The sequence below is a fragment of the Pristiophorus japonicus genome, chromosome 17, assembly GCF_044704955.1.
Source record: "Pristiophorus japonicus isolate sPriJap1 chromosome 17, sPriJap1.hap1, whole genome shotgun sequence".
In the NCBI taxonomy this organism is placed as follows: domain Eukaryota; kingdom Metazoa; phylum Chordata; class Chondrichthyes; family Pristiophoridae; genus Pristiophorus; species Pristiophorus japonicus.
This window is the reverse complement of record NC_091993.1, coordinates 127,444,500-127,466,719: the sequence shown is the minus strand read 5'-3', so window position 1 is coordinate 127,466,719 and position 22,220 is coordinate 127,444,500. Positions and strand designations below refer to the sequence as shown.

Genomic DNA, 22,220 nt, shown 5'->3' with positions numbered 1-22,220 from the left:
GCTGAACCAGACGGTTCGCAACATCGGCATCCTATTTGACCCTAAGATGAGTTTCCGACCACATTCCAAAGAACGCCTACTTTCACCTCCGTAACATCACCCGTCTCCGTCCCTGCCTCAACTCATATGCTGCTGAACCCCTCATCCATGCCTTTGTTACCTCCAGACTTGACTATTCTAACACACTCCTGGCCAGCCTCCCATTTTCCACCCTCCATAAACTTGTGCTTATCCAAAACTCTGCTGCCCGTGTCCTAACTCGCAGCAATCCTGTTCACCCATCACCCCTGTGCTCGCTGACTTACACTGGCTCCTGCTCCATCAATGCCTCAAATTATAAATTGTCAACCTTGTGATCAAATCCCTCCATGGATTCACCTGCTCCCTATCTCTGTAACCTCCTCCAGCCCCTACAATTCTCATCCTCCTGTTCAAATCCCTCCCTTGCCCCCCTCCCTATCTCTGTAACCTCCTCCAGCCCCACAACAGGTCACGAACTCTACATTCTTCTAACTCTGGCCTCTTGTACATCCCCTTCACTCCACCATCGGCAGCTGTGCCTTCCGCTGCCTGGACCCTAAGCTCTGGAATTCCCTCCCTAAACCTCTTCGTCTCTCTCTCCTCCCTTAAGATGCTCCTTAAAGCCGACCTCTTTGACCAAGCTTTTGACCACCTATCCTAATATCTCCTTGTGTAGCTCGGTGTCAAATTTTGTCTCATTAACGCTCCTATGAGGCATTTTACTAAGTTAAAGGCGCTATATAAATGCAATGTGTTGTTGGAATGTATATGGGTACAAGCATGTTAAGTGGTTGCGTATGATGAACTTGGATTGTGATTTCTAACTGTGCTGGCATCAGTCAGAATCTTGCAAAAGGGCTAGATATAATGTATTTGCTTCAAGGGGTCTTTGCTTAAGAATCCATAGCAACACATTGCTATTAAGAACAAATTGGTTTATTAGAAAAAGGTTTAACAATCACACTACACATTACCAGTTCAGCCACCAGGCTCACAACCACCTGCCTCATCGTGGATCCCCTGAACCCAACTGGCTGGGGTTTTATTGAGTCTTGGCAACAGCACGTGACGGAATAAGCCACTCCCAACTCAACAGCTCTACAACTATTTTAATATACCTTTAAGCCATGTGCCCTGTTTTGTAAGGGCACAAAAATCCACAAATTAACTAATAAACCTTCAAGGGAACCTTGACAAATCAAACTAAATTAAAATTTTGTTCCATGTTGAAATGATGCACTTCAGTCTCTCTGGCACCCACCTCTGGCGGAAGGCCGCGAGCGTACCGGTGGACACCGCGTGCTCCATCTCCAGGGACACCCTGATGCGAATGTAGCTACGGAAGAGAGGCAGGCAGTCAGGCTGAACGACCCCCTCGACCGCCCGCTGCCTGGACAGGTTAATGGCCCCCTTGGCCATGCCCAGGTGTAGTCCTACGAGGAAGCCCTCCAACCTGCCCGCTCCCCTCCGCACCGAGTGCCCAAAGATCAGGACTGAAGTACAGCCAAACATCGAGGAGCAACTCCTTCAAATAATGGAATAGGGCTGCAACTTCCCGCACTGTATAAAAACATGGAACACGGACTTCTCCAGACCGCAGAAAATCAACCGCTCTACCCACAGGTGCATACATTGTTTCAGACACCACAAATGTTCAAGAAAAGGACAAGAAGAGACCAAATGGAGAACAGCCTCTCAAATCGCCAATCAGCATTTACTTCCAGTTCCTTTCTATGCATGAAACACAGAACAATGTTATACATTCATAGTCACGCCGTGGGTTAAAGAGAATGTTCCTCTCTTACTCATTTTGGGGAACTTGTTCCGGCACAGGTGCGGTCCCATTCTCTGCTCACGTTAACGTCTGTGAAACCAGCGAGGGTTTTTTTTGTTACACTATCAACTGAGGAAGTTTTGAGTCGGGAACTTCTAGAGGAGAGAGAAGACATAAGAAATAGGAGCAGGAGTCCGCCATTCAATAAGATCATGTCTGATCTGATCTTGGCCTCAACTCCACTTCCCTGCCTGCTCCCCATAACCCTTGACCCTCTTATCGTTCAAAAATCTGTCTATCGCCACCTTAAATGCATTCAATGATCCAGTCTCCGCAGCTCTCTGGGGCAGAGAATTCCAAAGATTCATGACCCTCTGAGAGAAGAAATTCCTCCTCATCTCCGTTTTAAATGGGCGACCCCTTATTCTGAAACTATACCTAGTTCTAGATTTCCCCACAAGAGGAAACATTCTCTCTGCATCTACCCTGTCAAGCCCCCTCAGAATCTTATGTTTCAATAAGATCACCTCTCATTCTTCTGAACTCGAATGAATATAGGCCCAACCTACTCAACCTTTCTTCATAAGACAACCTCTTCATCTCCGGAATCAACCGAGTGAACCTTCTTTGAACAGCCTCCAATGGAAGTATATCCCTCCTTAAATACGGAGACCAAAACTGTACGCAGTACTCCAGGTGTGGCCTCACCAATACCCTGTACAGTTGTAGCAGAACTTCTCTGCTTTTATACTCTATCCCCCTTGCAATAAAGGCCAACATTCCATTTGCCTTCATGATTACTAAGGACGACTGCAAACAGACTCTGATCATGCAACGGACCCGATCTTAGATTGTTTTCCCCATGTTGGGTCTGGGATCCCAGTATCGAAGGTCTCTGTTCCACGATGTTATTGAATCCCCCAGTGTACAACAGGCAAATGATCATCATTACCAGTTTTATGAAGCTCAACGTAAGCTCGAGGAACAGCAGCTCATCTTTCGAATCGGCACTTTACAGCCTTCTGGACTCAACATCGAGTTCAACGATTTCAGATCATAACCCTTGCCCATATTTTTTCGGACGGCAGGCACTGTTTCTGCCATTCCTATTTACACCTCTTCTAGACCCATCTTTTGTTTCTTTACTTGTTCCATTACCATCTCCTTTCGTCTCGCACCGTCGCCCCATTTGTCATTTAATCTCTCCGGCCCTCCACCCTATCACAGACCTTCCCTTTTGTTCTTTTCTCCCCTCCCCCTTTCCCTGCCCCTGCACTTGCTTAAAAACCTGTTACATCTCTAACTTTTCCAGTTCTGACGAAAGGTCACCAACCTGAAACGTTAACTGTGTTTCTCACTTCACAAATGCTGCTTGACCCGCTGAGTATTTCTGACATTTTAAAAAGTACACTTGAAGTGCTGTAGCCTACAGGGCTACCGACCAAGCAGGAAGTGGGTACTGAAGTTTCATGTTCAGCCATGAACTCGTTGAATGGCGGTGCAGGCTAGAAGGGCTGAATGGTCTGCTCCTGCACCTATTTTCTATGTTTCTATGTAAAGTGAGATTAGGCTGGATAGCTCTTTTTCAGCCGGCACTATGGGCCCAAGTTTCCACAAGAAAAAAAACGGGCGCCCCTCCGAGCTGGGCGCCCGTTTTTCGCGCCTAATATTGGCGCCTAAAAAAATCCTCGGTATTCTCCACCTACCTGTAGGTCCTCTGGCCCTCGGCGCAGCCAGCACGAGCTGTGGAGGGGCGGAGCCAGGTCCCGGCGCTGAAAACAGTGTCGGGACCTCTGCACATGCGCGCTACAGTCGGCACGCAAGTGCAGTAGCTCCAGGCGCCGAACTGTGTGGGAGGGGCCCGAAGCACGCGGGCCCGAAGCACGCAGCCCCTAGCCCTGGCCCAATGGCCTCACTGGGGCTGCGTGAATAAGGCTCCTCGCACGGCCAGCTCCTGCTCTCCCCCCCCCCCCCCCCCTGCCCCCGACACCCGCTCCCCCCTGCCTCCGGACCGGACCAGACCCGACACCCGCTCCCCCCCCCACCCGGACCCAACCCGACCCGCGCTCCCGCCCCCCCACTCCACTGGACCCGACTCCCGCTCCCGGACTGGATCCAATCCGACCTGACCTCCCCCTCCCTCCCCCCCCCCTCCCTCCCTCCCCTCCCCCCCCCCCTCCCTCCCTCCCCTCCCCCCCCTCCCCTCCCCCTCCCCCCCCTCCCCTCCCCCACCCTCCCCCCCCCTCCCTCCCTCCCCTCCCCCCCCCCCTCCCCTCCCCCCCCCCCTCCCCTCCCCCCCCGCCCCCTGCTCAGCGGCACGAACGGCTGCAGAATTCTCCCTGGCTGAAGCACTTTCACAAGGTAGGAAGATGGTTTATTTAATCTTTTCTTGGCTTATAAATGTTTATTCAGGTTGGATTTATTTGTAGAAGTATAAATAAGGATTTATTGTAGAATTTAATGAGTTCCCCCCCCCCCCCCCTCCCCCCACCTCGTTCTGGACGCCTAATTTGTAACCTGCGCCTGATTTTTTAATGTGTAGAACAGGTTTTTTCAGTTCTACAAAAATCTTCACTGGCTCCATTCTACTTTAGTTTGGAGTACGTTTTCACTGTGGAAACTTTGAAATCAGGCGTCAGTGGCCGGACACGCCCCCTTTTGAAGAAAAAATTCTGTTCCAAAGTGGAACTGTTCTACCTGACTAGAACTGCAGAAAAAAAAATGTGGAGAATTGCGATTTCTAGGATAGTCCGTTCTCCACCAGTTGCTCCTAAAAAATCAGGCGCAAATCATGTGGAAACTTGGGCCCTATGATTCTACGATTAACGCAACAGGTTACTTTATCCGTACACAATGCACCTGACCTCTCTTCTCCGGTCTGCCTTCCGGACAATAACTCTACTTCTGTTTCCAGCATTTTGTTTTTATTTAAGATTTCAGCGTCCGCAGTATTTTGGTTTTGTTTTGTGTTAATTTGATTATTTCTTTACCCAGAGAGTGGTGAGGATGTGGAACTCGCTGCCACAGGAAGTGGTTGAGGCGAATAACACAGATGCATTTAATGGGAAGCATATGGTGATGGGGTGAGATGAAGAGGGCTGGGAGGAGACTCGAGTGGAGCATAAACACCGGCACGGAGCGGTGGGGCCGAACGGCCTGTTTCTGTGCTGTCTAATTCTATGTCATTTGTTTGTTTGTTGTAGCTTTCAAGAACCGCTTTGCCAAACCGAAAGGACCAAGGAATCCTCCCACAGACTGGGTGTGAAACGGCCCTGGGTGACATCCTCCCGCACCCCGACACCGAAGGGGACGAGCCTCGATTGTTGGGGCCGGCTGCGTCTACTGACTGGGTGCCCGACAGAACCAGTCTCCGGGGGGGCTGCGAAACCCCCCCGGAGGGAACTGGGGAATTCCTGCCCGCCTTCACAATGAGCAAAGCGCGAGTGAAATCACCCTCTCCCAAACTCGCACCTTCCCAAGCTTGGCTTCCTCACAGCTTTACCAGCGGGGCTCCGATTACAGAGACTCAAAGGACTCAGACATTTTATTACAAGAGGAACTCCACCCCCGTTCTGGGGCCACTCACAGACGCACATTTCTCTATTTCAGGAACCTCAGGACGACAGTCAGATTTATTCACAGATCTGTAAATCTTTAAAAATTAATTTGTTGCATCTTTTAACAATGTGAAGCGGCGTTCTGCTCTGTCTCTGTGTAGAGGCAGCAGACGTTGTGTGCTGAGGAAGCTAATGGGTCACACCGTGTGTGTGTCGGGCGGTATCTGCCGGGCTGACAGGCGGAGGCTTGATCGGTTCCCGCTGCTTGGGAACTCGGTCTTTTCCCAACACTTGTACATTTGCACCGGGGTCTGGGGATGAATCTGTAACGGATCTATGTGAAACCCAAGGACATCAGTAAAGATTGCTCATGACTTGTACTTTCACTACGATTTGTCTCCCTTTATAAAATCACAACAGAGCAGATCCAGTGTAATACTGGGGGCGGGGGGGGGTGGACAGAGTGGATCCAGTGTAACACTGCAGGGTGGGACAGAGTGGATCCAGTGTAACACTGCAGGGTGGGACAGAGTGGATCCAGTGTAACACTGCAGGGTGGGACAGAGTGGATCCAGTGTAACACTGCAGGGTGGGACAGAGTGGATCCAGTGTAACACTGCAGGGTGGGACAGAGTGGATCCAGTGTAACACTGCAGGGTGGGACAGAGTGGATCCAGTGTAACACTGCAGGGTGGGACAGAGTGGATCCAGTGAATATACTTGCATTGGAGGCAGTTCAGAAAAGGTTCACTCCACTGATTCCTGAGATGAAGGGGTTGTCTTATGAGGAAAGGTTGAGCAGGTTGGGCCTGTACTCGGGAGTTTAGAAGAATGAGAGGTGATCCAATTGAAACATAAGATTCTGAGGGGGCTTGACAGGGTAGATGCAGAGAGGATGTTTCCCCTCTTGGGGAATCTAGAACTAGGGGGCATAGTTTCAGAATAAGGGGTCACCCATTTAAAATGGGGATGAGGAATTTCTTCTCTGGGGGTTATGAATCTTTGGAATTCCCCACCACAGATAGCTGTGGAGGTTGGGTCACTGAATATATTTAAGGTGTAGACAGATTCTTGAACAATACGGGAGTCGAAGGTCACGGGGAGCGGGCAGGAAAGTGGAGTTGAGACCAAGATTAGATCAGCCAGAATCTTACTGAATGGCGGAGCAGGCTTGAGGGGTCAAATGGCCTACTCCTACTTATAAGAATATAAGAATCAGGAGCAGGAGTAAGCCATTCAGCCCCTCTAGCCTGCTCCGCCATTCAATGAGATCATGAATCTCAAATCCACTTATCCCATATCCCTTGATTCTCTTAATATTCAAAAATCTATCGATCTCAGCCTTGAATATACTCAAAGACTGAGCCTCCACAGCCCTCTGGGGTAAAGAATTCCAAAGATTCACCACCCTCTGAGTGAAGAAGTTTCTCCTCATCTCAGTCCTAAATGACCGACCCCTTATCCTGAAACTGTGACCCCTGGTTCGAGACGCACCAGCCAGGGGAAACATCCTCCCTACATCTACCCTGTCAAGCCCTGTAAGTATTTTGTATGTTTCAATGAGATCACCTCTCATTCTTCTAAACTTTAGAGAATATAGGCCCAGTCTACTTAATCTCTCCTCATAGGACAATCCGCCATCCCAGGAATCAGTCTGGTAAACCTTCGTTGCACTCCCTCTATGGCAAGTATATCCTTCCTTAGGTAAGGAGATCGATACTGTACACAATACTCCAGGTGTGGTCTCACCAGGGCCTGATATAATTACAGTAAGACGTCTTTACTCTTATACTCAAATCCTCTTGTAATAAAGGCCAACATACCATTTGAAATACTGGAGGAGTGTTTACAGAATGGATCCAGTGCCCTACTGGGGGGAGTTTTTTTAAATTATTCGTTCCTGGGATGTGGGCGTCGCTGGCAAGGCTGGCATTTATTGCCCATCCCTAATTGCCCCTCGAGAGGTGGTGGTGAGTATGGACAGAGCAGATTCAGTGCAGCACTGGGAGCGGATGGGAGGGGTTGACAGAGAATCCAGAGCTGTACTGACTGTCGCGGCGATGAAAATTGAAACTAATTTTTGAAATTTAATTTTACATTCCTAATCACCACAGAGTGTTTCAGAATGGAGCCAGTCTCTGATTTTTGTCTCTGATCGTGGGCTTCCCGCTCATATGAAATATAATTCAATGGATGTAATGTGAACATACAGACTCTTCGAATGAATACAGATGATTGGCTGCCCTTGGGACTGATGTGGTGGCCTATTGTCCAGCTGTGGAAATAAAGCAGTATGTATGTAATGTGATCACTAGATGGAGCCAGCATAGTGAAAAACACTTTGGCACACGAGCCAAAGAGAGAAGCGGGACATGGGACTGGAAACCACAAATAATTAAACAAGTTGCAGCGATTAGCTTTCAGGCTCACTAGCTATTAATGCATTTTTAATTTACGATTTCACGTTGCCTCTTTATACTAAACACTAGAAAAAACGCTTTACAAGTGAATGATTTGTGAAGTTTTTGATTTTCAATTTCTGCTACCTTGCACCCCAGACTCCCATTTACTGGTACCTCGCTCTCCCATCGGTCCAAATTCCACTCCAGAAACTTGAGCACAAAGGTCCTGGCCGACACTCCCGGTGCAGTACAGAGGGAGTGTTGCACTGAAAGATGAGACGTTAAACCGAGGCCCCGTCTGCACTCTCAGGTGGGCGTAAAAGATCCCATGGCACTATTTTGAAGAAAAGCAGGGGAGTTCTTCCCGGTGTCTTGGCCTCAATCAACATCACTAAACAACAGATTATCAACCCAGGTGGAAATTCAAATGACGCATTAAAAAAAAAATTATTCATTATAAAAAATACTGGAGATGAGTACGGTCGCTCAGTGGTAACGTTACAGGACCAGTAACCCAGAGACCTGGACTAATGATCCGGAGACGTGAGTTCAAATCCCCCCACGGCAACTGTGGAATTTAAATTCAGTTAATTATAAAAAGCCAGTCTCAGTAATGGTGTGCATGAAATTACCGGATTGTTGTAAAAACCCATCTGGTTCATTAATGTCCTGTAGGGAAGGAAATCCGCCGCCTTTACCCAGTCTGGCCTATACGTGACTCCAGATCCTCAGCAATGTCGTTGACTCTTAACTGCCCAAAAACTGCTAATAAAAAGTCACCACAAGGGCTGCAGCGGCTCAACACCGCGTTCTTGAGGGCAACTAGGGATAGACAATAAATGCCGGCCTTGCCAGCGACGCCCACATCCCGTGAACAAATGCATTTAAAAAAATTTAAAAAGTGTGTCTAACAGGGCGATGGTCATGTGACAAAACCTCCAGGAATATATCCAAACACAGCGAGCTGGTGAGAAGATCACTTTTTTCATACTAGCCCACAAGCTACGCGATTTACTGAGCAGCTTTTCACAACTTGAACCAGGTAGGTTTCGAACTAACAATCGTAGGGTTGTTACTCCAGCACCTTAGTGACTACACAACCCTAGCTTAAGGTAATGTGTGCCAGGAACGGCAATTTAAAAAATCTAAGTGTTCACCCCTGATGCTCTGGTCCTCGTGTGGGTCTCGAACCCGTGATCTCTGGGTGAGAGCGCACACAAGAGAGCAGTCTGAGCCTGAGGGCAGAGGAGCAAAGCCTGACCTCCGGAATTCCTGCCAAACCTCTCCTCCTTTAGGGCGCCCCTTAAAACCAAGCTCTTTGACCAAGCTTTTGGTCACCTGTCCCTAATATCTCCTTATGTGGCTCGGTGTCAAATTGTGTTTGATAATCACTCCGATGATGTGCCTTCGGATGTGTGTCAGCCATGGCTCAGTGGGCCGCACTCTCACCTCCTGAGTCAGAAGGTTGTGGGTTCAAGTCCCACGCCATGGACTTGAGTACAAAATCCAGGCTGACACTGCCAATGCAGTACTGAGAGAGCACCGCACTGTCGGAGGGGCAGTACTGAGAGAGCACCGCACTGTCGGAGGGGCAGTACTGAGGGAGTGCTGCACTGTCGGAGGGGCAGTACTGAGAGAGCACTGCACTGTCGGAGGGGCAGTACTGAGAGAGCACCGCACTGTCGGAGGGGCAGTACTGAGGGAGCGCCGCACTGTCGGAGGGGCAGTACTGAGGGAGCGCCGCACTGTCGGAGGGGCAGTACTGAGGGAGCGCCGCACTGTCGGAGGGGCAGTACTGAGGGAGCGCCACACTGTCGGAGGGGCAGTACTGAGAGAGCGCCGCACTGTCGGAGGGGCAGTACTGAGGGAGCGCCGCACTGTCGGAGGGGCAGTACTGAGGGAGCGCCGCACTGTCGGAGGGACAGTACTGAGGGAGCGCCGCACTGTCGGAGGGGCAGTACTGAGGGAGCGCCGCACTGTCGGAGGGACAGTACTGAGGGAGCGCCGCACTGTCGGAGGGGCAGTACTGAGGGAGCCCCGCACTGTCGGAGGGGCAGTACTGAGGGAGCGCCGCACTGTCGGAGGGGCAGTACTGAGGGAGCGCCGCACTGTCGGAGGGGCAGTACTGAGGGAGCGCCACACTGTCGGAGGGGCAGTACTGAGAGAGCGCCGCACTGTCGGAGGGGCAGTACTGAGGGAGCGCCGCACTGTCGGAGGGGCAGTACTGAGGGAGCGCCGCACTGTCGGAGGGACAGTACTGAGGGAGCGCCGCACTGTCGGAGGGGCAGTACTGAGGGAGCGCCGCACTGTCGGAGGGACAGTACTGAGGGAGCGCCGCACTGTCGGAGGGGCAGTACTGAGGGAGCCCCGCACTGTCGGAGGGGCAGTACTGAGGGAGCGCCAGACTGTCGGAGGGGCAGTGCTGAGGGAGCGCTGCACTGTCGGAGGGGCAGTACTGAGGGAGCGCCACACTGTCGGAGGGGCAATACTGAGGGAGCGCCGCACTGTCAGAGGGGCCGTCTTTCAAATGACTTCACATTTCTCCACATTATATTCCATTTGCCATGTTCTTGCCCACTCACTTAGCCTGACTATATCCCCTTGAAGCCTCTTTGCATCCTCCTCACAACTCACATTCCCATCTAGCTTTGCACCATCAGCAAACTTGGATAATGTACATTTGGTCCCCTCATCCAAATCATTGATATTGATTGTGAATAGCCGGGGCCCAAGCACCGATCCTTGCGGTACCCCACTGGTTACAGCCCGCCAACCCCAAAATGACCCGTTTAGTCCGACTCTCTGTTTTCTGTCCGTTAACCAATCCTCAATCCATGCTGGTACATTACCCCCAATCCCAGGACCAATAATTTTGTTTAATAACCTCTTGTCGAATGCCTTCTGAAAATCCAAATATATCACATCCACTGGGTCCCCCTTCTCTATCCTCGAGTTACCCCACAGCTTTGTCAAACATGATTTCCCCTCATAAATCCATGCTGACTCTGTTCAAACCTATTATTATTTTCTAAGTGCCCTGGTCCTGTCCTTAATAAAAGTTTCCAGCATTTTCCCTGCGACTGATGTCAGGCTCACCGGGCTGTCGTCCGCCATTGTGTCTCCCCCGCCTCTTCTTCTTGTTGTTGTTGTTGCCTCACTCAAGATGGCGGCGAGCCGGTCCCACCGCCGCCGGCCCGCCCTCCCCGTGACGCCACTTCCGCCCTCCGATTCCGGCGGTGCCCGCGCCCCTCTGTCCGTCCGGCACTTCCGGCCGCGACGTCACTGCCGGTTAGCGATGGCGCAGCTTGGCCTGGTCCGCCTGAAGGCGCCGAGCCCCGAGCCCGGACCCGGGCCGCTCCCACTTCCCGCCAAGCGCCGCAAGACCCACCACCCGGGCCCGGGGCCCGCCACAGGCCCCGGCCCCACTCCCACCCGCTGCTCGCTTTGCCCGCCGACCCCCGGACCCACCGCCGCTGCCGCCCCGCTGCCCCAGGCCCGCAGCCCGAGGGAGCGGCACCTGCACCGGGACAGGGAGCCCCGGCCGCCGCGGGACAGCAGCGCCTGCCGCCCGGCCCCTAAAGGTAAGGAGAGTCCGGGGGGCGGGGTGCAGTGAGAGGCTTCTCCCGCCCACCTTTCCCTCTCCTCCATTACACGTTCCCCTTCTCCCCCTTTCCCTCTTTCCCTCCCCCCTTTCCCCACCCCTCTCCCCCCTTTCCCCACCCCTCTCCCCCCTTTCCCCACCCCTCTCCCCCCTTTCCCCACCCCTCTCCCCCCTTTCCCCACCCCTCTCCCCCCTTTCCCCACCCCTCTCCCCCCTTTCCCCACCCCTCTCCCCCCTTTCCCCACCCCTCTCCCCCCTTTCCCCACCCCTCTCCCCCCTTTCCCCACCCCTCTCCCCCCTTTCCCCACCCCTCTCCCCCCTTTCCCCACCCCTCTCCCCCTTTCCCCACCCCTCTCCCCCCTTTCCCCACCCCTCTCCCCCCTTTCCCCACCCCTCTCCCCCCTTTCCCCACCCCTCTCCCCCCTTTCCCCACCCCTCTCCCCCCTTTCCCCACCCCTCTCCCCCCTTTCCCCACCCCTCTCCCCCCTTTCCCTCCCCCCTTTTCCCCACCCCTTTCCCTCCCCCCTTTTCCCCACCCCTCTCCCCCCCTTTCCCCACCCCTCTCCCCCCCCTTTCCCCACCCCTCTCCCCCCTTTCCCTCCCACCCTCATCTCCCCCTTTCCCCACCCTCATCTCCCACCTTTTCCACTCAACCTTAACATGGTTGAATTTCAAATTGATTTGGAGGGTGAGAAAGTTGGATCTCAAACCAGTGTCCTAAGCTTAAATAAAGGAGACTACAAAGGTATGAGGGCAGAGTTGACTAAAGTGGACTGGGAAAATAGACTAAGGTATGGGACGGTTGATGAGTAATGGCAGACACTTGACATATTTCATAACTCGCAATAAAAATATATCCCAATGAGCAAGAAAGATTAAACAAAGGGAGAACCATCCATGGCTAACTAGGGAAATAAGGAGGGTATCAAATTGAAAACAGAGGCATACAATGTGGCCAGAACTAGTGGGGGGGCCAGAGGATTGGGAATTTTTTAAAAGCTAGCAGGGAATGACAAAAAATGATTGAGAGGGAAGATAGATTATGAAAATAAACGAGCACAAAATATAAAAACATAAAAAGGAAAAGAGTGGCTAAAGTAAATGTTGGTCCCCTGGAGGATGAGAGACTGGGGAATTAATAATGGTGAACAGGAAAATGGCAGAGACATTGAACAAATATTTTGTATCAGTCTTCACGGTAGAAGACACTAAAAACATCACAAAGGAAAATCAAGGGGCTATAGGTAGGGAGGAACTTAATACAATCACTATCACAAATGAAGTAGTACTAGGCTCGACAAGGTGGATGCAGAGAGGATATTTCCACCCATAAGGGAAACTAAAGCTAGGGGACATAGTCTTAGAATAAAGGGTCACCCATTTAAAACTGAGATGATGAGAAATTTCTTCTGAGGGTTGTAAATCTGTGGAATTCTTTGCCCCAGAGAGCTGTGGAGGCTGGGTCATTGAATATATTTAAGGCGGAGATAGACAGATTCTTGAGCGATAAGGGAGTGTAAAGGGTTATGGGAAGCGGGCAGGGAAGTGGAGCTGAGTCCATGATTAGATCAGCCATGATCTTATTGAATGACGGAGCAAGCTCGAGGAGCCAAATGGCTACTCCTGCTCCTATTATGTTCCCCTCCCCCCTTTCCCCTTCTTCCTCCCTCCCCCCAGATACAAATTCTTTCTTTCCTCGGTGACATGTCCAATTTTAGGGTTTGGTTCGTGCAGGTCACAACTGTCAGTTCGAAAGGGGGTTTAACAGTTATGGCCGTGAGTTCATTGAAAAAATTATCTGTCATTGTTTACTTTTAAATCCTGCGTGTAGTGTGTGATAAATGAATTGTGTGGTAAGTAGAAGAGGAAATCTGTTATGTTTGATTTTTGGTGGTATGTTTTGTTGAAGGGATTTAAATATAACAAACATTTGTCTTGACACCTGATTCAAAGTAAGGAGTGGGGTTATTCATGAGAGATTGAGGGTTGAGGATTCCTTTTGTTCAGGTTAGGGCTGTGTTTGGAATGTGGAAGGTAGTAATTACTGTCGGACTTTGGTGCTGTGGAAACAAATAATTTTTATATTGAGGTCTGGCAACTGGGCAGAAAACGAACTGTAGGCGCCGTTTGCAATGGTGGTTGTTCCGTTCCCAGTGACTGAAGGAGGTGCATCAAGAAAAGTAAGGACGAACTTGTATTTCTATAGCACCTTTCACGACCACCAGACATCCCAGAGTGTTTTACAGCCAATGAAGTACTTTTTGGAGAGTAGTCACTGTTGCACACAGCAAGCTCCCACAAACAGCAATGTGATAATGTGTTGGATGGGGCTCAGTGGACAGCACTCTCACCCTGAGTCAGAAGGTTGTTGGTTCAAGTCCCACTCCACATAAATCTCGGCTGACACTCCAGTACAGTACTGAGGGAGTGCTGCACTGTCGGGGGGCAGTACTGAGGGAATGCCGCACTGTCGGAGGTACCGTCTTTCGGATGAGATGTTAAACCGAGGCCGTCTGCTCTCAGGTGAACATAAAAGATCACAAGGCACTATTTCGAAGAAGAGCAGGGGAGTTCTGCCCGGTGTCCTGGGGCCAATATATATCCTTCAATCAACATAACAAAAAAAATTATCTGGTCATTATCACATTGATGTGTATTGGAGCTTGCTGTGTGCAAATTGGCTGCCGCGTTTTCCACATTACAACAGTGACTACACTCCAAAAGTACTTCATTGTCTGCGAAGCGCTTTGAGACGTCCGGTGGTCATGAAAGGTGCTATATAAATGCAAGCCTTTATTTTCTTTCTAATGATCAGATCATCTGTTTTAGTGATGTTGGACGATAGTGAAGACAAAACACCTTCACTTCATATTAGATGTACTTTGCCAACAGGTAGCAAACATGATGGCAACCATGGCTGATCTTCGACCTCAACTCCACTTTCCTGCACTATCCCCATATTCCTTGAATCCCTTAATATTCACAAATCTAACAATCTCTGGGAAGCTAGAGTTAAGGCCGAAGATCAGCCATGATCTTTTGAATGGCAGAACCGACTCGAGGAGCCGAGTGGCCTACTCCTGCTAATTCTTATGTAAAAATGGCTGCAAAAGCTTCCAGATTGTTAAAGTCCCAACTGCTTCACTAATGTCCTTCAGGGAAGGGAATCTGCTGACCATACCCATTCTGGCCTACACCTGACTCCCGTCCTACTCTAGGTGATTGACCCTTGGGTGGCCGAGCAAACCAATCTGACGGTTAAAGTGCAAGGTCCCACACCCCCTGTCTGGACGGACAGCCAATTAACGTCGGCCTTGCCAGTGCAGCCCACATCAACAAAGGACAGTGAAGCACTGCACTGGGACAGTACGTGGCCCATGTTATATCTTGAGCCTGTTCTAATATTAGAACCGGAATTACTGACCTGGGAGCTGATTGTTGGAGAGAACTCCCCAGCTCTTGAATAGTGCTGTGGCATCTTTTATGTCCATCTGTGTGGGTTTAACTTCCGACATCATATCCACTCCATCACCAAGACCGCCTACTTCCACCTCTGTAACATCGCCTGACTCTGCCCCGGCCTCAGCTCACCTGCTGCTGAAACCCTTATCTGTGCCTTTGTTAACTCTAGCCTCAACTATTCCAACGCTCTCCTGACCTACCTCCTATCTTCCACCCTCCATCAGCTTGAGCTCATCCAAATCTCTGCTGCCTGTGTCCTACCTCGCACCAAATCCCGCTCACCCATCACCCCTGTGCTCGCTGACCCACATTGGCTCCATACACAATGGACACCTCAAATCGCTGGAGAAATACCACCAATGATGTCTCCGCAAGATCCTGCAAATCCCCTGGGAGGACAGACGCACCATCGTTAGCGTCCTTGATCAGGCCAACATCCCCAGCATTGAAGCACTGACCACACTCGATCAGCTCCGCTGGGCGGGCCGCATTGTCCGCATGCCCGAAACAAGACTCCCAAAGCAAGCGCTCCACTCGGAACTTCTTCATGGCAAACGAGCCAAAGATGGGCATAGGAAACGTTTGCAGGACACCCTCAAAGCCTCCTTGATACAAATGCAACATCCCCACAGACACCTGGGAGTCCCTGGCCAAAGACCGCCCTAAGTGTATCCGGGAGGACGCTGAGCACCTCGAGTATCATCACCGAGAGTATGCAGACAACAAGCGGAAGGAGCATGCGGCAAACCAGTCCCACCCACCCTTTCCCTCAATGACTGTCCCACCTGTGACAGACTGTAATTCTCGTAGTGGACTGTTCAGCCACCTAAGAACTCATTTTTAAGAGTGGAAACAAGTCTTCCTTGATTCCAAAGGACTGCCTATGATGATGACATTGGCTCCTGGTCCGGCAACGCCTCAATTTTAACATTCTCATCCGTGTTTTCAAATCCCTCCATGGCCTCACCCCTTCCCTATCTCTGTAATCTCCTCCAGCCCCATAACCCTCCGAGATCTCTGCGTTCCTCCAATTCTGGTCTCTTGAGCATCCCCGATTTTAATCGCTCCAGCTAAGCTTTGGAATTCCATCCCCAAATCTCTCTACTCCTTCAAGTTGCTCATTAAAACCTACCTCTGATCAAGCTTTTTGGTCATCTGCCCTAATATTTCCTTCTGTGGCTCGGTGTCAAATTTTGTTTAATAACGCTCCTGTGAAGTGCCTTTGGACATTTGTCTACATTAAAGGCGAGGTATAAATGCAAGTTGTTGTCTGGCACCTCCGACAGTGCAGCGCTCCCTCTACTGCCCTTCCGACAGTGCAGCACTCCCTCAGTACTGCCCCTCCGACAATGCAGCGGAGCTCCCTCAGTGCAGCCCCTCCGACAGTGCGGCACTGCCTCAGTACTGCCCCTCCGACAGTGCGGCACTCCCTCAGTGCAGCACTCCCTCAGTACTGCCCCTCCGACAGTGCAGCGCTCCCTCAGTGCTGCACTGGGAGTGTCAGCCTAGATTTTGTGCTCAAGTCTCTGGAGTGGGACTTGAACCCACATTCTGAAAATTCCCTGGCAACAATTTTACACATTTTGTCATTTGAGGTGTCAGAATTGTAACAAATTTCCTTTTAAAGATGTAGTTTCCATGAGGGATACATCAGGGCCAGCAATGACATTTAAATGTCTTTCTGGAATCAGACCATTGTATGCAAGCAAAAAGCTTCCTGAATATTTGTCAATTCCGACCTTTCTTTGTGTAACCCCTAAAATGGAGAAATAATTCTACGTCCCACAGATGCTGCAGAGTACAAGGCTGCAGAAAACTCACTCCTGCATCACTGTGGAGCCCTTTCCACATCACAGCAGTGTAAGTGTGACTGACCTTGGAATGGGGGGGTGAGACCATGTTGCTTTGTTTTAGCTGATCATCTGTTTTAGCTGTTTGGGTTCTAATTCAGGATTGTGCCAACCAAAAAAATACCCATTACCACAATTCTACACTCTTCCAAACCTGGGTTCAGTGGGCAGCACTCTTGCCTCCGAGTCAGAAGGTCGTGGGTGCAAGACCCACTCCAGTGTCTTGGGCACATAATCCAGGCTGGCACTCCCAGTGCCAGTACTGAGGGAGTGCTGCACTGTCGGAGGTGCCGTCTTTCAAATGAGATGTTAAACCGGGGCATAAAAGATCCCATGGCCACTATTTGGAAAAAGAGCTCGAGTTCTCCTCAGTGTCCTGCCCAATATTTATCCCTTAACCATCGCCTAAAACAAATGATTTGGTCATTTATTTCAGCGCTGTTTGTGAGAGCTTGCTGTGCGCAAATTGGCTGCTTTTTACCCACATCACAACAGTGACTACACTTCAAAAGTACTTCATTGGTGCTTTGAGATGTCCTGAGGTTGTGAAAGGAGCTGTAGCAATGCAAGTTCTCTTTTGTCTTTCTCCTGGCTGTGTGTGTCACTGGGAATCACTATCTTCAGGTGCTTCTGGATTTTACAAGTGGGGGTCTGACCGGATGCCTAGGCACGGTCATCCTTGGGTGCACGGTGCATGCACCAGTATGTGCTAAGCCTAAAATATGCATCTTCTGTCACCCAAGTCTATCCTGCATTAGCCCCATGCTGCTGAAACCTCCAGAGACGACTATTCCAACGCTCTCCTGGACGGCCTCCCATTCGCCAACCTCCATAAACGTCAGCTTATCCAGAACGCTGCCGTCCGTCTCCAATCCTGCACCAAGCCCCACTCGCCTCTCCTCGCTGACCTCCATACGCTGGGCTTCAGAACGTTAGGGAGTGATTTGATTGAGGTTTTTAAGGATTTTGAAAGGAATTGATAGGATAGATAGAGAGAAACGTTTCCTGCTGGTGGGGGAAGTCCAGGACGAGGGGATATAACCTTAAAATCAGAGACAGGCCATTCAGGAGGGTTTTTAGGAAACACTTCATGCAAAGGGTGCTAGAAGTGTGGAGAGAAAACTCAAAAAAAAAAGCGTAGATGTAAGCACAATTAATTTTAAATCTGAGATGGATTTATAATTTTGCTAACCAGAAGTATTATAGAATATGGAGCAGTGATGCGTCGATTGATATAAGATACAGATGAGCCGTGATCTCATTGAATGGTGGAACAGACTTGTGGGGCTGAATGGCCTCCTCCTTTCCCTGTTTGGCTCCTGACACCTCAAATTTTAAATTCTCAACTTTGTGTTTAAATCCATTCCTAGCCTTGCCCCTCGTCCTCTCTGTAACCACCTTCATCTCTACAGCCACCCGAGATATCTGCCTTCCTCTGACCTTGTGCGACCCCACCCATCACCACCATTCCAGGCCGTGCCTTCTGCTGTCTGCACACCTTGTCCTGCAATTCCCTCCCTCTACTCCTGTAAGATGTTGCTCAAAATCCATCTCTTCCACCAACTTTTGGTTGCCCCGCCAAAAAATCTTCTTTGGCTCGATGTTCCCTTTTGTCTGATTTACGCTTCTGTGCAGCATAAGAACATAAAACATAAGCACTAGGAGCAGGAGTCGGCCATTCAGCCCCTCGAGCCTGCTCCGCCATGGCTGATCTAATCTTGGCCTCAACTCCACTTCCCTGCCCATTCCCCATAACCCTCGACACCCTTATCGTTCAAAAATCTCCACCTGAAATATATTCAAAGATCCAGCCTCCACAGCTCTCGGGCAGAGAATTCCACAGATTCACGGCCCTCTGAGAGAAGAAATTCCTCCTCATTTCTGTTTTAAATGGGCGACCCCTTATTCTGAAACTATGCCCCCTAGTTCTAGACTCCCCAATCTGGGGAGATTGTTGCGTGTTGAAGGCGCTATATAAATACACGTTGTTGCACTGCTTTAGTTGGGAGTGCAGATGTAAATCTGTGTACAGAAAAGAGCAAAAAAAAATCTGCGTATATGTTGGGAGGGTGTGGGTGAAGATGGAGAGTAAAGCTGAGCTTTTTTTGCACCGATTTGCCTAGTCTGGCTTCCCTGCCGGGTGTCTCATCAATCTGCCCTTGAGAGAGTGGAGGTTGTTTCTTTGCGCAGCCCCCCGTGTGCTCTGTATGTGGCGAATTAGTGTGTGCACGCTGTCTATGTGCAGCTGGTGTGACACACGAGTGATCCATGTACTTCTTCATAATGGGGAGAGTGTAAGTGTGCGAGGTTGCCACTGCAAGAGGCTCCGGTTACAAGCTGTAGGTCAGATGCAAATACTGCATTGTAATCACATTTGTGTATTGCCGGGCTAGCCATCGTGTAAGTTGAAAATGATTAAAATGTCACAGCTGAGATTGGTGTGGAGCGTTCTCTAGTTTTTAATAAAGTGAATAAAAAACATTTTAAAGAGTAGATTGGAGTTGATGGCAACAAGGAGGCTCGGTTAGTGCAGAGTGAGGTTTATCTCCGACAGCTCTGGGAGGCCTATGTTCCCGCGGCTGCCTAGTATTTTTTTTGTGATCTCAGTTCATACACGAGGCTGTTGAAAATCAGTGTTGGGAGTAGATTATATCGTGAGTCCCTATCTCTGTAATCTCCTCCAGTCCCACAACACCCCCCCCCCGAGAACTCTGCGCTCCTCTAATTCTGCCCTCCTGAGCATCCCTGATTATAATCGCTCCACCATCGGTGGCCGTGCCTTCAGCTGCCTGGACCCCAAGCTCTGGAACTCCCTCCCTAAACCTCTCCGCCTCTCTACCTCTCTTTCCTCCTTCAAGACGCTCCTTAAAATCTCTCTCTTTGACCAAGCTTTTGGTCACCAGCCCTAATTTCTCCTTATGGGGCTCGGTGTCAATTTTTTTTATCTCCTAACACTCCTGTGAAGCGCCTTGGGACGTTTCATTATGTTAAAGGCGCTATATAAATACAAGTTGTTGTTCTACCAAATGTGCATTTATTAAAACCACCTGCTCGGCCTCGTGTCTTTGTTATTTTCGCTGCTGTCCCACTCTCGTTCGGAATCATTTTTGTTTCTCCAACCTAAGCTTGCCCTCCCCCCCCCCCCCCCGTGTTTCCGCCAAGCTGCGTTGCGTTTACACTCCAGAGTGTAGAGGATTTTTTGAAGTAGGTGCTGGTCGCTGCCTGGTAATAAAACAGTGCAGCACTCTGAGTCACTCTGGTCAAAGTCTGCCACCCGTGAAACCTTAGCAACTGTGTACAAACAAGAGAAATAAACCACGACAGAGTTGCACATTCAGTCCAACTTGTCGTGATTGAGGTAGCGAGATTCCAGAATGTCAGCCCCTCAGGAAATAGTTCTCCATCTGAGGGAAGCCAAGAGGCAACAAGAGCTGCAACAACAGCTTGCATTTCTATAGCGCCTTTCGTGACCTCAGGACTCAAAGTGCTTTGCAGCCAATGAAGTACTTTTGGGGCGTAGTCACTGTTGTAATGTGGGAAACATGGCAGCCGATTTGCGCACAGCAAGCTCCCACAAACAGCAATGTGATAATGACCAGATCATCTGTTTTAGTGATGTTGGTTGAGGGATCAATATTGGCCCCAGGACACGGGGATAACTCCCCTGCTCTTCTTCAAAATAGTGCCATATAATCTTTTATATTTACCTGAGAGCAGACGGGGCCTCGGTTTAACATCTTGCCCGAAAGACGGCTCCTCTGATGGTGCGGCACTCCCTCAGCACTAGAGTGTCACGTTTAGATTTATGTGCTCAAGTCTCTTGAGTGGGGCTTGAACCCACAACCTTCTGACTCAGAGGCGAGAGTGTTGCCCACTGAGCCACGACTGGCTTTAGAAAATTTAACCGAGTAAAACGTCTCCAGGCGCTTCTCAGGAGCGTTATCAAACAATTTGACACCGAGCCATATGAGATATTAGAACAGGTGACCAACAGCTTGGTCAAAGATGTAGGTTTTAAGGAGGAGAGAGGTTTAGGCAGGGAATTCCAGAGCTTAGGTCCTTGGCAGCTGAAGGCACGGCCACTGATGGAGCGATGAAAATCGGGAATGTGGTGGGAATGCGCAAGAGACCAGAATTAGAGGAGCGCAGAGGTCTGAGGTTAGCAGACCCATTCAGTGGAATATCGATGGAGAGGTCTCATGCATGTTTAATTGGTGTCAAATTTTGACACTTGCTAAGGTTTCAGTATTGTAGCCACACCAATTGGCCAAAATCCCTGCAACGAGGTCATTATCACATTTAACAGGTAGTGACAATGCAACTGCGTCAGCGCCTTGCGTATAGAACTTCTAACCCTTTAACAACAACAACTTGCATTTATATAGCGCCTTTAATGCAGTGAAATGTCCCAAGGCGCTTCGATGAGATAAAACATTTGACAGCGAGCCACATAAGTAGAAATTAGCGCAGGTGAATAAAAGCGGATATGTGGCCGAAAGCCACAGGATAAAATATGCCGCCAAGGTTGCGAACAGTCTGGTTCAGCAGGTGTACGCGGGGAGGCAGCTCTTTCCAGTTTGACAGATGAGTATTTGCCGTTGATCTGCCTCTGTGTCACAGCCCACTGCTTTAGATCTGGACCAAAGGGCGTGTGCAAGTCAGAGCTAACTCCGCTGCAACTCACTGGACTGACTGCTTTGCCGAGGATTGGCATCGTAAAATTCTTTCCTTTCACTTTAAGGTTAACGAGAGAAGTTTGCTTGTGTTAGCGGGTCAGAGATGGGATGCTGGCTGTTGGTGTCTGGGGTGTACATGCGTTTAAATAACAAGTTCAGCCTCACTTAGTGAAATTTCCAGCTATAATGCACCGTGCACGATATTTTTTGTACTGTGCTCTTAATCAATGTGTCGCTGATAATGAGGGGATTTAGACACCTTCCATTTGACGCTGATGGGCACAGAAGAATAGCAGTGCAGCTTTTTAAGCAGCAGCATGCTACTTTACCATTTCCTAAGCCCAAATGAAAACTCTTTGTCACATCAGATGCTGGGTGGTGCAAATCAGTTCACGGGTTTTTGAGGTTGATGTAATCATGTGAGTTGGAGTCAATTTAATGGGCAAATACCTGTCTGTTAAACTGGGAAAGAACTGCCTTCTAGTGTACACCTGAGCCCTTAAAGGGTTGGAAGTTCTGAGCACAAGAGAGATTGAAATAGCTGCATTGTTATCATCTGTAACGTGGCAATGACCTGGTCAGAGGAACATTATGGATTCTGGCCAGATAATCGGCGTTTTGGCTGAGATGCATGGCAGCAACTCACCAAGGCTTCTTCGGCAGCACCTCCAAACCTGTGACCTATACCACCTAGAAGGACAAGGGCAGCAGGCGCTTGGGAACACCACCACCTCCACGTTCCCCTCCCAGTCACACACCATCCTGACTTGGAAATATATCGGCCATTCCTTCATTGTCACTGGGTCACAATCCTGGAACTCCCTCCCTAACAGCACTGTGGGAGCACCTTCACCACACAGACTGCAGCGCTTCAAGA

General features: G+C 49.9%; 2 protein-coding genes and 1 long non-coding RNA gene across 6 annotated transcripts in view; 2 read left to right on the top strand and 1 right to left on the bottom strand.

Moving 5' to 3' along the window:
• LOC139228089 (tyrosine-protein phosphatase non-receptor type 22-like) overlaps positions 1 to 5,724 on the top strand; it is a 104,068-nt gene extending 98,344 nt beyond the window's left edge. Inside the window, exon 19 of one of the 2 annotated variants that reach the window (XM_070859269.1) lies at positions 4,999 to 5,724. In XM_070859269.1, coding sequence (XP_070715370.1) covers positions 4,999 to 5,445 — 447 coding nt within the window. In that variant the 3' untranslated portion in view covers positions 5,446 to 5,724. The remainder of the gene's footprint in view (positions 1 to 4,998) is intronic. The other variant, XM_070859270.1, reaches the window with a different exon arrangement.
• Positions 1 to 10,949, bottom strand: part of LOC139228093 (uncharacterized) — a 55,673-nt gene extending 44,724 nt beyond the window's left edge. For 2 of the 3 annotated variants that reach the window (XR_011587496.1, XR_011587497.1), the window contains exon 1: positions 10,851 to 10,949. This is a non-coding gene — a long non-coding RNA (uncharacterized lncRNA). Of the gene's footprint in view, positions 1 to 1,826; positions 1,951 to 10,850 lie in introns of all 3 variants that reach the window. The other variant, XR_011587498.1, reaches the window with a different exon arrangement.
• An 88-nt stretch (positions 10,950 to 11,037) lies between these two features.
• Positions 11,038 to 22,220, top strand: part of LOC139228092 (lysine-specific demethylase 9-like) — a 75,246-nt gene continuing 64,063 nt past the window's right edge. The window contains exon 1 of the mRNA XM_070859276.1: positions 11,038 to 11,335. Coding sequence (XP_070715377.1) covers positions 11,050 to 11,335 — 286 coding nt within the window. The 5' untranslated portion in view covers positions 11,038 to 11,049. The remainder of the gene's footprint in view (positions 11,336 to 22,220) is intronic.